The sequence below is a fragment of the Terrapene carolina genome, unplaced genomic scaffold (assembly GCF_002925995.2).
Source record: "Terrapene carolina triunguis isolate 2854851 unplaced genomic scaffold, T_m_triunguis-2.0 Scaffold121, whole genome shotgun sequence".
NCBI lineage: Eukaryota > Metazoa > Chordata > Testudines > Emydidae > Terrapene > Terrapene triunguis.
The window spans coordinates 1,114,056-1,130,313 of record NW_020664472.1 but is presented as its reverse complement, the minus strand read 5'-3'; the positions used below and the strand labels follow the sequence as shown (position 1 = coordinate 1,130,313).

Here is a 16,258-nt window from a genome sequence, read left to right as displayed (position 1 = left end):
AAAAAAAAAAAAAAAAAAAAAAAAAAAAAAAAAAAAAAGCTGCGATCGCGATCTGCGGCAACAATTCGGAGGGAGGTCCTTCGCTCTGAGCGGGAGTGAAGGGACCGTCCGCCGAATTGCCGCCGAATAGCTGGACGTGCCGCCCCTCTCCGGAGCGGCCGCTCCAAGCACCTGCTTGACAAGCTGGTGCCTGGAGCCGGCCCTGGCTGCTACTATCATTCTCAATCTGCTAAATTTATTAGAGGAAACTACTCTCTACTCCCCTAAGAAATACTTATCTGATCTGATCTCTGAGATAAAGATTTTTAAAGGAGCATACGCAAAAGAATAGTATGTAGGATGTCATAGCAAATAATGGAATTATAGTCCTTCCTAAATTTTAAGAGGGTGTTAATACCCAGAGTTATTTCATTCCATGCTCCTTTATTTACCATATTGATAACAAAATGACCTTTGAAGTATGAAACACTGATGAATCAAATTGGCTGTCAGCAAAAAAAGGCCTTCCTTTATTGATATTGTAGACAACATTGTGCCTCACTTCCCACCTCACATACACTTAATACAGAAGGGTCTAGGGGGAAATTCTGATCACTGTTACCTGGGTGTAAGTCCATTGAAATCACAGGAGTTACTCCAGTTTGGCACATACTTCATTAATGGCATAATGTGGTCCTAGTACACCCCTACCCCAATATAACGCGGCCCGATATAATTCGGATATAACACGGTAAAGCAGCGCTCCGGGGGGGGGGGGGCTGCGCACTCCGGCGGATCAAAGCAAGTTCGATATAACGAGGTTTCACCTATAATGCAGTAAGATTTTTTGGCTCCTGAGGACAGTGTATATTGGGGTAGAGGTGTATAATCCAAACAGTCATATTATGTGCTGAAATACACCATATGCAATACTTTTGACATCAATGGGATTTCAAAGGGTGTCAATAACTCAACTTTGAGCCAAATTCTGTGCTTTTATTGCCTATAAAATAATTGGTTTTGATGAAGATTATGTAGATTAGCTTCTAGGAGTCTAAAATATGTATTTTTAGATTCTCTGATTCTGGCTCTTCTGACTCAGGAGAATACCAGTTAGGTGGAGATGTACAGGCACATCCCTGTATCAGAAAGTGGGTAACTAGCATGATTTAGAAATATGCAAATTTTTGTGGGTAACATATTTAAAAGAAGAGAAAGACTGGACATATAGATTTTGTACGTGTCCTGAGACTGATCATATCAGTTATGCCTTTGGTTGTAATACTTGTATCACAGTCCAATAGGAACAGTAATTCTGAAAAACATGTTTCTTTAAAAGGGTTATCCATTTCAGGGACAACACAGTGCAGAATCTATCTATTTGAGAGCAATGAATAAAATTGAATAACATAATTTTTCTTTTTTTCTGGAAGAATAGATGATATGACACACTTGCTTAAATGATTTATGGCCTCAGACATGGCAGCCTTTTATTACTCCCCCTCCCCCCCCACCCCCCTACCCCCCGCATCCCCCAGAAGACTCCAGGTAGTGACAATTCTGAGCTATAAACTCATGAGGCCTAGCAGAGCTGGATGGTTTCCAGAACCCTTTGTGAGGTGTTTTTTTTGTTTGTTTGTTTGTTTGTTTAAATGTGTTTATGCTATTAGAAATAAGAAGAGTTTGTCCTCTATGACTGGGAATGACTCATAGGGATACAGGGTTTTATGATGACATTTCAGTGAATTGAGAACATAGCCTCTTTTTCCTCTATCTTTGGGGACTAGAATATCTGGTAGTGGGAAAAGATCTCTTACATATTTTTTTAAAATCTTCTACAGCTATGCAGAACATGTCCTGGAAGTCAAAGAAACTTTCCAATTCCCAGGTTTACTTTGAAATAATAATGCCCTCTCTCCTCCCCCAAAGATTGCACCCTTTAATACATTTTGTAATTCTCTTTTGAAGAGCAATTTTCTCACAAAGCTGCACATAGATATCACGGTTAAGATTCAATCCACGACAGAGAACTCCAGTGATGGAATGTCAAGTAAGAGGACCAAATTCAGCTCATAATTGAAGCAGGCTCAACTCCCATTGGAATTCATGGTCTCACAACAATGTAAGTTCACTAAGTACAATGAAGGTACTCCAAGTTCACACCACTGTTAAGTAAAATCCACATGGGAGGGATGGGTTGAATTTAGTTCTGGCAGTGTTGGAGATTAGGTAGATGAAGTTAAATAGAGATGGGAGTGGATCTTGTACTCTCACACTTGTTTTATACTAGTCTGCAGTTTTACCCTTTGGCAGTAATTATCCAGGCACTTGTATGGCACCTTTGAGATACTACCTGAGCCATTTTCAGTGGAGATATATAGCCTTACCACTGGTCCAATGAAGGTGGAAATAAGTAAAGTATTTGTAAATGTAAATACTTGTGAGGTGCTGATATATTAAGACAATGGGGGCCATTATCCCCCATTCCCTGCTCTGTCTGAGGAGCATTCAGTGACTGCCCAGATGGATGAGATAAAAATGGCCTTTTAGTGGTGTAAATCAAGGGCAACTGCACTGAAATCAGAGTAGTTACATCAGCGTAAAGCTGGCTGTGGTGGGAGAAGAATCAATAATAGGGCTGATACTCCACACTTTTCCACCATTTTCCCCATCATATGACTTTGTTGTCTTTAATGGAATAAATGATCTCAAAAAGAGTTAGGCCAAATCTCTCTCTCTCGCTCGCTTTTCCCAATCTGTAGAAAAAATAGTTTGGTCATTTTTAGTGAGTGTGGAGAACTTAGAGGGAAACCTAAGTCAAATATGTGAGTTTTGCTTTTACTTCTGAATGTAGTAAAGTTAGGAATTCTGAATGTAATGAGTTCCATAATCCTGTGAAGCTCCTGCAAAAGTTCTGTCTTCTGTGCTCATAAGCCTGCCTTGATTATTTCACCATTTCTTTGTTCCAGAGGAATACAGCTGTTGAGGGGATCATAGCAGTGGAAACAGAAGACATCTCAAATAGTTAGGGCTGATGTTGAGGTGGAAGGCTTTGATGTGAGGAGTGAGACCTTATTACTACACTCAGCACAACTAGGTATTTTAAAGGAAAGGAATTTGTTGCCAGTAAAAAACAAAACAAAAAAACAAACAACCCCACCCCTGACCTACTGTTTTCTCTTTGATGACTTATCATGCAAGCTCCATTCATCTTAAAAATCAGTGTAGTACAGCTACAGAGTATGTTATAAATGTTGCACACACCTATTTTTTTTAGAATAATCTGACCCTATCCACACTATTTAAATATATTTTTCTAATTTTGTTTAAGATCCATTCTACATGTAAGTATGTACTTGCAGAGCCTGGGCCCACATTCTGATTTCAGTCACACCAGTGTAAATTTAGGTTGGGATTTGCAAAATCACTCAACATGGCCTGCCTCTTTTGCCAGGAAAGACAATGGGACTTTTACCACTGATTTTAATGGCATCATAATTAGGCCAATCCTGAGCATTTTTTAAAATCCCACCCCTAGAGCAACTACCTTGGTCCTAGTTCTCCTTTCAGTTCACCTAGTTTCACACCGGTTTAACTCCACTGAGCTGGATTCTGACTTTTTTTTAACATCAAAATGAACTGAATTTCACCAGTATAAGTGAGATCAAAAATAAATCCACTGATTTCAGATGAGTTACATCTGGTTTACGCTAGTGTAATTGAGATCCGAATATGACCTCACATTTGTTGGCTTCAGTTCATCTTGCTGCTATAGTAGACCTAATGGGCCAGATTTAATCCTAGTGCTACTCTATTGAAGAGATTGCAGTTACATGAGGGATGCATTTGGCTCAATATTTGTATCAAATGCTGGAAGAAGAGGTTAAGTTAAGCATGAAAAGCATATGCCAACAGAAAACCCTAGGATTGCTATCTTGTATCTGATGTACCTTCCAACTCTTTTTCTTCAACATAAATTACAAAAGCGAAGTATGCAATGATGCATAAAAAAACCTAGTTTTGCTGCTTTAAAATTCTTCTTTGTTGTCTAACTACACAGAAAGGTTTTCATGCTCTCCACCCTGACAGTTTTTCTCTTTCCTGACTTCACTAAATCCCAATCTACTTTTTGGACTGGAATTCATATCTTCCTTCTTGAAAGAGCTTTGATGTGGTTTTGAGATACTGTATGCTTGGTCTGCTCAACTCACTCTGAAATATTTGTTATTTGTTCTTTCAAGAAGCTTAAATCTTGAATACATCCAACTTTTTCTGCAATGTTTTCTAGATCACACCCATAACTACCTTTTTTTCCAAATAAAACAATATTTTGACTTGAAAACCCTAGCAGTCGCAGACCGATCTTGTCTCCTTTCCAGGAATGGACCAGAATGAGACCTAGAATAAATATAGTAATGGCTGTGAATAAGATCAGGAAGCTTAGCAATAAGAGAAATATTGTATTTCAGTGGTGAAGAAGTGCTAGGATTGATGGTCTGTGTGCTGACTTTTCCCAGATTTTTTTTTTAAATTCTTTCTGTCTTCTGTTTAAACATTCCTAAATTGTCATCATATCCCTAAACTCTCTCATTCATGCTTCTGATCATGACTCCAATATCTTAAGTTCATGTTGTGGGTATCTGAGTCTCAAGACACAACTTCCAGTTCTGCTTCTGATAATGACTGATTTTTCCTTAGCCACATAATTTATCCAGAAACTTCTTGGAACAGTCATTTTATGCCGCTGGTTTTCTCTTTATGGAGCATTAATTGTTCATAACTCAGCAAAGATGCATCTGCAACTGCAACTTCAACTTCAACATTATAGACCTGCTAGTTCTCACTCATATGAAACATGACTCACTCATTTTGATTTAATGTAATGCAATTTTTATGTAGTTAAGTATCTCACTCTTGTGATGAAGTACTTGGGAATATATTTCAATGAGATATTTCAGGGAAAACTGGAGAGATTAGCTATAAGTCATGTGGATAGCAAGATAAATATTTACAGGACAGAGAGTGTGCACACAAAAAGGTGTATGTGTGTGTGTGAGAGAGAAAGAGAGAAATTCACACACATAGACACAAATGTAATTTTCATATCATTTAGAAATACCTGTCACTGTTTCATTATAGTCTCTCCATAACTGTGAATCTCTCTCAATGGAAACTGATATTTTGCTGATACTTCCCACGAAGGAACAGATTAAGACTTTGTTCCGTTTTGGCACGCGTATGGAACGCACACATTTTCAGATGTTTTACATTAAGTTCCTTATTTTTTATTTATTTTTTAAAGTTCATTAGTGTTAAATACTTTTAAGAAAATTAACTTAGAATGGTTTTAAAAGTTCCATGATGTTTAGGTCCTATTTATGTTTAAGCCTGTCAAAATATTTGTGTCCCATTACATGTTTAATAAATTTGAGAAATTTTAAAACTTCAGTGATTTATTCTTTCCTGTAAATAGAGACAATCATGAAGTTCAGCAGTTGAGCATATCATAGTTTTTAATTGTTTACATTCTCAAACAATGAAAATCCCCTCTGTCTGAAACTCTTAAAGTAATGCATCTGCACTGAGTCCAGTAAAGTTTAACAATAGTTTATCTTTCAACATACTTGGACAAGATAGTGTCACTAGCAGATTTAAGAAGTAGGCTTTCCAAGACCTACAGAAGGCTAACAATATCTTGGAAGTAAGAGGCCAAAACTTCTCTCTCTCTCTTTTGGAGACAAAGGAAAAACTTAGGGAAGCACATCCAGAGTGAAATCTTAGCTGACTTGAATGGCAAAACCCGCATTTACTTCACTGGGGCCAGGATTTCACATCCAAATGTGTTGAACCTCATTAAAGGAAATGCAGGATAACCACACAGGGCAATATTCTAATACCCTTAATCATATCCCTCTGTCCCCACTAAAGCCAAACAGAGTTTTAGTATTGACTTCAACAGAGCCAAGATTTCACCAACTGATTTCAGTGGAGATAACTGCAGTAAAATACTATTCAGCAGGAACAAAAGTATCAATTTACCAATAGCAATTAATAGAATTCAGTAAACCATACAATACTGACATTTATATGAGGACTTTTTTGAAGTATTTAAATTCTCCATGGTCTTTTTGCCCTCATGATTATTATACTGTATTCTCCAATTAGCCTTATAAGATGGCCAAATTTTGCACTGACATACACCCTACAGAATCCTATTTACATTAGACGGGTTGTGTATGGGATTGTTCAATGCAGAATTTAGTTGACATTATTTAGGAAACAGACACAAACATTAGACACTCTGAAGTCTTTTCTCAGCATTTACATACATTGTGCCAGTCAAATCAAAAATCTGTAATCTAATAAAGTGTCAGCTGCATTATTAGGCTTTGTAGAAACCGCTATTGCTTAGCTAGATACCATATATTAGTTTATTATGGACTTAAATGACTAATATGTAGGGCTTTCAAGCGATTAAAAAATAATCATGATTAAATCGTGATTAATCACAAGGTAATCGTGCTGTTAAACAATAATAGACTACTACTTATATAAATATTTTTGGATGTTTTCCACACTTTCAAATATATTGATTTCAATTACAACACAGAATACAAAATGTACAGTGCTCATTTTTATATTTATTTTTATTATAAATATTTGCACTGTAAAAATAAAATAAATAGTATTTTTCAATTCACTTAATACAAGTCATGCACTGCAATATCATTATCATGAAAGCTGAACTTACAAATGTAGAATTATGTACAAAAATAACTGCATTCAAAAATAAAACAATGTAAAACTTTAGAGCTTACAAATTCACTCAGTTCTACTTCTTGTTCAGCCAATCACTCAGACAAACAAGTTTGTTTACATTTTCAGGAGATAATGCTGCTCACTTCTTGTTTACATCACTTGAAAGTGAGAACAGGTGTTTGCAGGGCATTGTTATAGTCAGCGTTGCAAGGTATTTATGTGCCAGATGCAATGAAGATTCATATGAACCTTCATGCTTCAACCACCAATTCCAGAGGACATGCGTCCATGCTGATGATGGCTTCTGCTCAATAACAATCCAAAGCAGAGCAGACCAATACATGTTCATTTTCATCATCTGAGTCAGATGCCACCAGCAGAAAGTTGATTTTCTTTTTTGGTGGTTCAGGTTCTGTAGTTTCTGCATTGGAGTGTTGCTCTTTTAAGATTTCTGAAAATATGTTCCACGTCCCGATCAGATTTTGGAAGGCACTTCAGATTCTTAAATCTTAGGTCGAGTGCTGTAGCTATCTTTAGAAATCTCACATTGGTACCTTCCTTGTGTTTTGTCAAATCTGCAGTGAAAGTGTTCTTAAAATGAACAACATGCTGAGTCATCGTCCAAGACTGCTATAACATGAAATATATGGCAGAATGCGGGTAGAACACAGAGCAGGAGACATACAATTCTCCCCGCAAGGGATTCAGTCACAAACTTAATTTGCGCATTATTATTTTAATGAGCGTCATCAGCATGGAAACATGTCCTCTGGAATGGTGGCGAAAGCATTAATGTTTAGCACAGTGGTCTCCAACCTTTTTACAGCCAAGGTCACGTTTTGAATTTAAGGGCAACCCAGGATCTACCCCACCCCTTCCCCAAGGCCCCACCCCTTCCCCAAATCCCTGACCTGCTCACTCCATCCCCCCCTCCATTTCTCACTCTCTCCCACACTCACTCACTTTCACCGGGCTGGGGTAGGGGGTTGGGGTTCAGGAGGGGGTGCGGGCTCTGGGCTGGGACCAAGGGGTTCGCAATGTGGGAGGGGGCTGTGGGCTGAGCTTTGGGCAGAGGGTTGGGGTGCAGGAGGGGGTGAGGGGTGCAATCTCTGGGAGGGAGTTGGGGTGCAGGAGGGGGTACAGGGTGCTAGCTCATGGAGGGGACTCAGGGCTGAGGGTTGGGGTGCAGCCTCCCGTTGGGCAGCACTTATCTCCAGGAGCTCCTGGCTGGTGCTGTAGCGTGGCTGCCGCTAAGGCAGGCTCCCTGCCTACCCTGACCCCACGCAGCTCCCGGAAGGGGCCAACGTGTCCCTGTGGCCCCTTGGGGGGATGGAGGGGCATGTTCCTGGCCAATTGGAGCTGCGGGGGCATTGCCTGCAGGCAGGAGCAGCACGTGGAGGGAGACCCCTGCCCGCCCCGCCCCCAGAGCCGCACTGGCCACTTCTGGGAGCGGTGTGGGGCGGGGGCAGGCACGGAGCCTGCCTTAGCGGCAGCCACACTGCACCACAAGAGACCAGAGGTTTAGCAGATCTGGCATGTAAAATACCTTGCAATGCAGGCTACAAAGGTGCCATGCAAATATCTGTTCTCATTTTCAGGTGACATTGTAAATAAGATGTGGGCAGCATTATCTCCCATAAATGTTTCTCTTAGTGATTGGTTGAACAAGAAGTAGGACTGAGTGGACTTGTAGGCTCTAAAGCAGTGGTCACCTACCAGTTGATCGCGATCAACTAGTCGATCCTAGAGGATCTCCTAGTCGATTGCGATCTCCGGCGGTGCAGTGTGGCTGCTGCTAAGGGAGGCTCCCTGCCTGCCAGGGCTGCAGGGCTGCTCCGCCAACCGGGAGCCACTGGAGGTAAGTGCTGCCTGGTAGGAGGCCACACCCCAGCCCTGAGCCCCCTCCCGGAACTAGCACCCCATGCCCCCTCCTGCACTTTCACGATAAAGAGATTGCACTATGGTACTTGTACGAGGTGAATTTTATTTTTACAGTGCAAATATTTGTAATAAAATAATATTAAGTGAGTAGTGTACACTTCGTATTCTGGGTTGTAACAGAAATCAATATATTTGAAAATGTAGAAAACCATCCAAAATATTTAATAAATTTCAATTGGTATTCTATTGTTTAACAGTGTGATTAAAACTGTGGTTAATTACGAGTTAACTGCGATTAATCGACAGCCCTACTAATATACATGATTTAAAGCTGTATTAAACCAATAATCTAATAGAGCAGGAGCAGGAACAAAGTATTTTATTCTAAATAAAATACACAGTGAAGAGTAGAATATTTACATAAAACAAAATATAGATGAGAAATCCATATTATAGGTTCTGAGAATAGTAATATTAATAAAAGGTCACGGAAGTCATTTATTTTGTTGTGGTAACTACACTGTAAATACCACTTTGTGACTCCTTTCAGTAACTAAAATGACCATTTCATTCCTTGTGAAAAATAAAACATTAATTTATGTTCACAGGCAAAATAGCTTGTAGGAATATACAAAATAAGCCTTGATCAACTATGTATGTGGGAAGTCTCACCAAAAGGAGATAAGATGAAAGTTCAGAAAAAAATGATAAAATAATCTATATAGACCAGTGGTCTCCAACCTTTTTACGTCCAAGAACACTTTTTGAATTTAAGGGCATCCCAGGATCTACCCCGCCCCTTCCCTGAGGACCCACCCCTTCCCCAAAGCCCCGCCCCACTCAATCCATCCCCCCCTCTCTCCATCACTCATACTCCTCCACCCTCACTCACTGGGGTAGGGGGTTGCGGTTTGGGAGAGGGTGCTGACTCTGGGTTGGGGCCGAGGGGTTCGCAGTGTGGGAGGGGGCTCTGGGCTGAGCCTGGGGCAGGGGGTTTGGGTGCAGGAGGGGGTGAAGGGTGCAAGCTCTGGGAGGGAGTTTGGGTACAGGAGGGAGCTCTGGGCTGGGGCAGAGTGTTGGGGTACAGGAAGGGGTTTGGGGTGCTGGCTCCGGGAGGGGGCTCAGGGCTGGGGTTTGGGGTGCAGCCTCCCACCAGGCAGCACTTACCTCCGGCAGCTCCCGGTCAGTGGCATAGCATGGCTGCCACTCCCTGCCTATCCCGGACCCACGCCACTCCCAGAAGAGGCCAACGTACCCCTGTGGCCTCAGGGGGTGAGGCGGGGGGCATATGGCTCCATGCACTGTCCCTCTCTGCAAGTACCACGCCCACAGCTCCCATTGGCCACAGCTTTCCATTCCCGACCAATGGGAGCTGCAGGGGCGGTGCTTGCAGGCAGGAACAGCACGCGGAGGGAGACCCCTGCCACCCAACCCCCGGGGCCATGCTGGCCACTTCTGGGAGCGGCGTGCGGTTTGGGCAGGCATGGAGCCTGCCTTAGCAGCAGCCGAGCTGCGCCACCAGAGATCATGATCGACTGGGAGATCCTCTAGGATTGATCAGTCGATCGTAATTGACCGGTTGGTGACCACTGATCTAGACTATTCATAGATTCATAGATTCATAGATTCTAGGACTGGAAGGGACCTCGAGAGGTCATCGAGTCCAGTCCCCTGCCCGCATGGCAGGACCAAATACTGTCTAGACCATCCCTGATAGACATTTATCTAACCTACTCTTAAATATCTCCAGAGATGGAGATTCCACAACCTCCCTAGGCAATTTATTCCAGTGTTTATATTAGGATTTGTCACCAAAAACTGTAAATATTTATGTTTCAAACCTAGTTGCTATCTTACCTTATATATATTAGTGTGTACCACATAATAATTCAGTTAGATAAATTTTAAATGTACAAACACTTTTATGCACTTTGGTTGTTCACAATGTATGAAATCCTAAAAAGAGCTGAGTAAACATCTGCAATGCTCATTAAAGTAAATAAGCCAACATCAACTCTCTTCAATATGAGTTGCAAGTTCTCAGCTCCTGCTAGGTTTTGACACAGCATTTACAAAAAAAAAAAAAAAAAAAAAAAAGTAAGAAAGGAAAAAAGGAATCACAGATAATGTAAAACAGGGTTTATATTTCCTCAGAATTACTAGATTAAATGGCCCTTGATCTGTGTGCAGTTCCTGGTGGTGTCAACCAGCTGTGTGAATGGATCAAGATATGTGGCCTTGAGTACTGACATTTACCTAAATGCAGTGACCTCTGTCAAGGTTCTCCTTCTTTCTCTAAAGGACAGTGACTGCTTTGAGAATATTTAGAATTTTGCAAAGAATAATGGTGGAGACTTTCAAAGCTGACTAGGGGACTTACCCACAATTTTCCAATTAATTTCAATGGGAGGTCTGTTGCTAAATCACCTAATCTGCTTTAAAAATCTTAACCACTGTGTTTCAATTTTTTAAAATCCATTTTGGGTCTGATCTTGCAGTCCCCTCTTGGGAGTTATGCTTATATAGGAGAGCAAAATTTGGGCCATCATCTCAGACATTACTTGGTCAGTGTAAACACTTGGAAATCTTTATTTCTTCTTTTAAGGTGTTAATTTAAACTATTTTGATTTTTGTTTGCCCAGCCCCATACAATAAAACTAACTGAGTGTTTTAAGGTCTACAAGAAACATAGGTTAAGGTCCTAAAATGGTGGTTAAGTAGGCCTGAGCTTCCTCAATCAGGCATCTTGGAGTGAAAATCTTTGCATAGTTTCTAAAAGATATATGTTTGCTTGCATTTCCAATTGACCTTTAAAGCAAAATATTTAATTAAAATATGAGAGGGCTGGGTCTTGATGTTAGCACAGAGAAGTCTGCAATCATTGCCAGTAGCTATCACTAAAGTAAATGCAAATTAGAATGGGAAAGTTAAATAGGGCTTAGGAATTTCCCAATGAAAAGCCCCATCAAATTGTTAGGTTGAAGTTTGTTATAGTGTAAGGCAGTGGTTCCCAAACTTGTTCCACCGCTTGTGCAGGGAAAGCCCCTGGCGGTCCGGGCCGGTTTGTTTACCTGCCGCATCCGCAGGTTTGGCCAATCGCGGCTTCCACTGGCCGCAGTTCGCTGCTCCGGGCCAATGGGAGCTTTCTCTGCACAAGCGGCGGAACAAGTTTGGGAACCACTGCTGTAAGGTGTTTTGTCATAGCAGTTTTATACATCTGATGTTTCAAGGCCCAAATTTCAACTGGTGTAAATCAGTGTAGCTTCAACAAAAGTCAATTGAACTATGCCAATTTACCTCAGCTGGCCCAATGTATACAGCTACTCACTACTGTATGTTATAAATGTTTGAACATGACTATTTTCCTTTTCTTGCATTTTTACCTAATATACTATATTTGGAGAACAAATGTTGGTGAAACTATCAAAATATAGATCAGTATAAATACTCCCACATAAACAGAATAAATATAATAAAAGACCAAAATGTCATAAGAATACCACAGTCAGGCAAATAATTACTAGGTTTGATGGCTCTGATATTTTAGTTGTATCATAGTGCACATCATTAGATATTAAATCTAGCTTTTCTCCATGCAACTTTTAACTTTACATTTTTTGTAAATATAATTTTAAAAAAATAATAGATGTTTTGCCTAAATAGGTACAAGAACATCATGTTTTTTGTTTTTTCCCCCCAGAAATCATCCATTATGATTTGCTAAATGTTCTACTTTCTGTATTAGCATGTCAGTTATGATTTATATGCATAATATATACATATATAGATATATATCACAACATTGTGGTGTTTGTTGCATGATGCATACTGTGTGCAGGATAGTCTATGGAATGATTTTCTTAATAATACACCTCTACCCCGAAATAATGCTGTCCTCGGGAGCCAAAAAATCTTACCGTGTTATAGGTGAAACCGCGTTATATTGAACTTGCTTTGATCCGCCGGAGCGCGCAGCCCTGCCGCCCCGGAGCGCTGCTTTACTGCGTTATATCCGAATTCGTATTATATTGAGTCACGTTATATAGGGGTAGAGGTGTATGTTTCAAAGACCACATAAAACGCTCCAGTATTGTAAAACCTGTATTGTGATACAGGTGATGCCCAAGGCAGCTACCATTTGCTGATCAAGGAAGCTAGAGTTACAAGGTAATTGGTACAAACTATAATGCAAAGTATTAAGAACAGTTTCTTCTTCCATTGGTTTGAAACATTTCCTAAAACAACAAGATTCAAAGCTCCAGAACTCATATAACCCATTAAATATTAGGCCCCGTGTATAATCAGATGCACACTCTTTTCAAGCAGGCTGATGTGAAGAACTATAATGCACACCATAGAACTAATGGTGCTAGAATTACAGTTTTGTGTTACATGCACACTCTTTGTTTGAAGGCACACAAAGTGCAAACACATTCAACACGCTTCTGTGTTGTCTAGTTTGTACTGTAAAATACAACCAGAAAGCCAAAGCATAGGACGAATAGCAGGAACAGGCACTTCCTGACACATGCTCACCAAAATGAGTAAAACTATATTATAATGATCAATAAGAACAGATTTAGGGGCATTTGGTATGTGCAGGCTAATTTCTCAACATAAATAAAAAAATACATACTTGATGGTCTGAACTAGTACACCGGGAGCAGAAGCTGGTATTTCTTTAGAATATTAAAATTCTTGATGTTATTGCATATGTTCTACATCAGACTTACCAAGTGACGCAATGAAGTACAGTATACCTGGCTTGATTTGTTCTCATACCAAGAAAAAGAAGGGGGAAGAAAATCCAATAAAACCGTACTTTGCTTTGTTGTCTGCTCCTCCTCATCTCTCCATGTCCCATTCTCACTTCAGTATGTACAAAGCTAATATTGATAAGAAAAATCTTACAGATAAACAGGTGACCAGCTCATAGCGGGGACTTCTTGAAGTCAGTGCTATTCATGCTTAGACTTACATCAAGGTATGGATTGGCCCTGGACAGATTACCTCCACTGTGTCAGTGTTCGGCAACATTGTGCTTATGTCGGTCTAATAGTGTAGACTACTATTCACTGAGAACAGGAGCATTCATACCTCAAAAGATGACTGTTAATTCATCCTGACTATATACTATAATTTTAGGTTCATTTAGTATGGCTATGTACAATTGCTTTAAATTTCTCGTAAATAAAAGGCAAACTTCAAAAAGCAGGTCAAACTTTAAAAAAACCCACTATTTTTCCTTACCTTGATGTTCAGGAAATAATTTTGTAAAAATATACCTACCTCACATTATCAGTGCAAAAAGCTCTAAATACATTTGCATATCTCAGACATAATTTAAAGTATACAGATGGAATTTAAAAGAAAGAAAATCATGTAGTACCTTTACTTTTACCTATGGATTTGATGAAATGGTTCCATGAAGAAAGCATTTCCAGACAAAGAGAGAATAAAGAAGAGGAGAGAAACAACAGTAAGAGTCATGAGTATATGTAAATGCAATAGTATCTGAACATGAAAAGAGAAAGCTTAAAGTAAGTGTTTATAGACAAATGGAGATGCAATCAGTGTCATATTGGGAATTTAGTTTATTTGTTCCAATCATGAACATGCAGAGGAACACAGAAGTAACCCATGCTTTTTTTAAAAAGTGTGACACAGAAGTGACAAACAATGGCTGAAGAGGAGAAAAACATTGATTTCATTATGTTGCAAAACTGTATTCTAAGCATTCCAGAAGCCAGGAGCAGGTGCTTTCTACAAGTTTCCAATCAGCCATGCATTAATGTAAATGGACTCTTCACTGGGTACAATATGACAAACTGAGTATCTTCTTTCAGAAGCTATCTGGTGAGTGCTCTTGTGCTTCTTTTGCCTTTAATAGAATCACCCATAATTGTATTTTCTGATAAATGCATGGAATTTTCTCAATACCTTCTTATCTCTCACTTTTTTCAGTTATTATATTGTGAGATTTGGGGGGGGAGGGAGGGCACAGAAGGAACAAAGCTTAAGGAGCAAACAAATATATATATAGATATATATATAAAATGAAAGAAGAAAGTTGTGACTAAAATTATGTGTTTATTTGCAGCCAAAGACAGCTTTCAAGCATTTGCCCATCATTTGCAGTGATGGATTCAAAGCAGCTACGGAACAAGGAGAAACAATGAAAGCAGAGTGGAAAAGGAACAGAGCCCATACCTTGGTCGCCCATCATCAGGTGCGCCAGACCTTGAAGGGAAACAAGAGCACAGTCAGCAATGAACAAGGGTGCATGGGAAGGTGGTATTGCCACAGTGACAAAAATATTTTGTGACAGGCATCTGTTTCCTATGGGATGTCTGTATCACAGAGGGAAATCAAAGAGCATTTTTCAACCACTGGTTGGAATGCTTTGGGGGCAAAGAGTAATAGAACTGCAATTCAAACACTGGGTAATGCTGTATTGTATATTTCTTCTATGTAATAGTTAGAATGAGAAAAAATAATAAGAAAATGATTTCAAGTCCAACCAGTTCTTTAAATATTTCATGTCTTTGATCAGATTGCTTCTAATTCTTCCACCAGGAGGACTTGCTGTCCTCTAGCTGTTAAATTACATTAAAAACATGGAGAAGTGTAAACCTGAAAAATGGGCTGGGTCTGATCTTTTTCCCCTCATCAAAAATGAGCATTTTAGATCATTAAATAAAATAACTTCTTTGTGACACTGAGATGACAATGCAAGGAATGTCTCCTTATTTGTGTGAAACACATGATGGCAGAATAAGTTTATTCCAGAGGAGCCAACTTAAATATTAAATATGCAGGAGAAGATTTAAAAAACAAAATTAAAGTGATAGCATTTTAGGCTAGAGATCTTTAAAATTTGTGCAAAATAAGTTGTGCTTCAACTACATATTTGAGATCATACTCAGTCAGACTTGTACAGGTCAAGCGACTTGCAACTTTAATCATTCAGTCAGGGTCTGATTTCTGAGCCTCCAAGCCAATAATATTCAATTATTTACCCAAATAAGAAAAAGATGCATGCAGCCTCACAAAGGACATTTTGATACAGAAGAAAAGAGCTAATAATATATAGACAGTATATAGCATTCATTTCCCCTGAAATTTAAAGAATTTTGAATTTTACATCTAATTTTTAAAACAGACATTCTTCATAACATTGGCTTTGCTGGGACTCATTTTTAAATGTATTATTCACATAGAGTAGCTCCAATTTTAATAGTGTACTCTTCTTCTCCAACAACTATAGAAAATATAGTATATTATTTTCCTGTTGCAGTTATAAAGCTTGATTCACACAAAGAAGGTGTGCAATAGAATATGCTGGTTTTTACTGGAAAGCGGACTTCCTAGAGATTTCCTGTTACTTCTAATTCACAAAGAAAATTAGATGCACAAGTGAGTTATATTACAGGAGTTGGGGGAGTTCAAAGAAGATACTTCTGACTACAATCAATCCATATTACTATTTGAAGAATTCAAGGCATGTCAGCTTAAATCACAAGCAGTGTTCCCATTAAATGAACAATGGTTTCCAAATTGAAAGTCTTCCTGAAATACCAGTTTTAATATGTGAGCCTTCTCACAGTGAAATCTGTTAAAGCAAAACTCTGTTTAGTGA

The 16,258-nt window shown here is 39.4% G+C and overlaps 1 protein-coding gene across 20 annotated transcripts in view; it reads right to left on the bottom strand.

The window, feature by feature from the left end:
- The window catches only part of LOC112126064 (neurexin-1), a 1,188,344-nt gene that overhangs the window by 1,081,728 nt on the left and 90,358 nt on the right, over window positions 1-16,258 (bottom strand). For 12 of the 20 annotated variants that reach the window (XM_029911748.1, XM_024224457.2, XM_026652579.1 and 9 more), the window contains 2 exons: window positions 14,830-14,859; window positions 14,009-14,020 (listed from right to left, as the gene is read on the bottom strand). The exons of 4 other annotated variants lie outside the window; for them this stretch is intronic. In XM_029911748.1, coding sequence (XP_029767608.1) covers window positions 14,009-14,020; window positions 14,830-14,859 — 42 coding nt within the window. The remainder of the gene's footprint in view (window positions 1-14,008; window positions 14,021-14,829; window positions 14,860-16,258) is intronic. 4 more of the 20 variants (XM_024224455.2, XM_024224460.2, XM_024224464.2 and 1 more) reach the window with 1 other exon arrangement.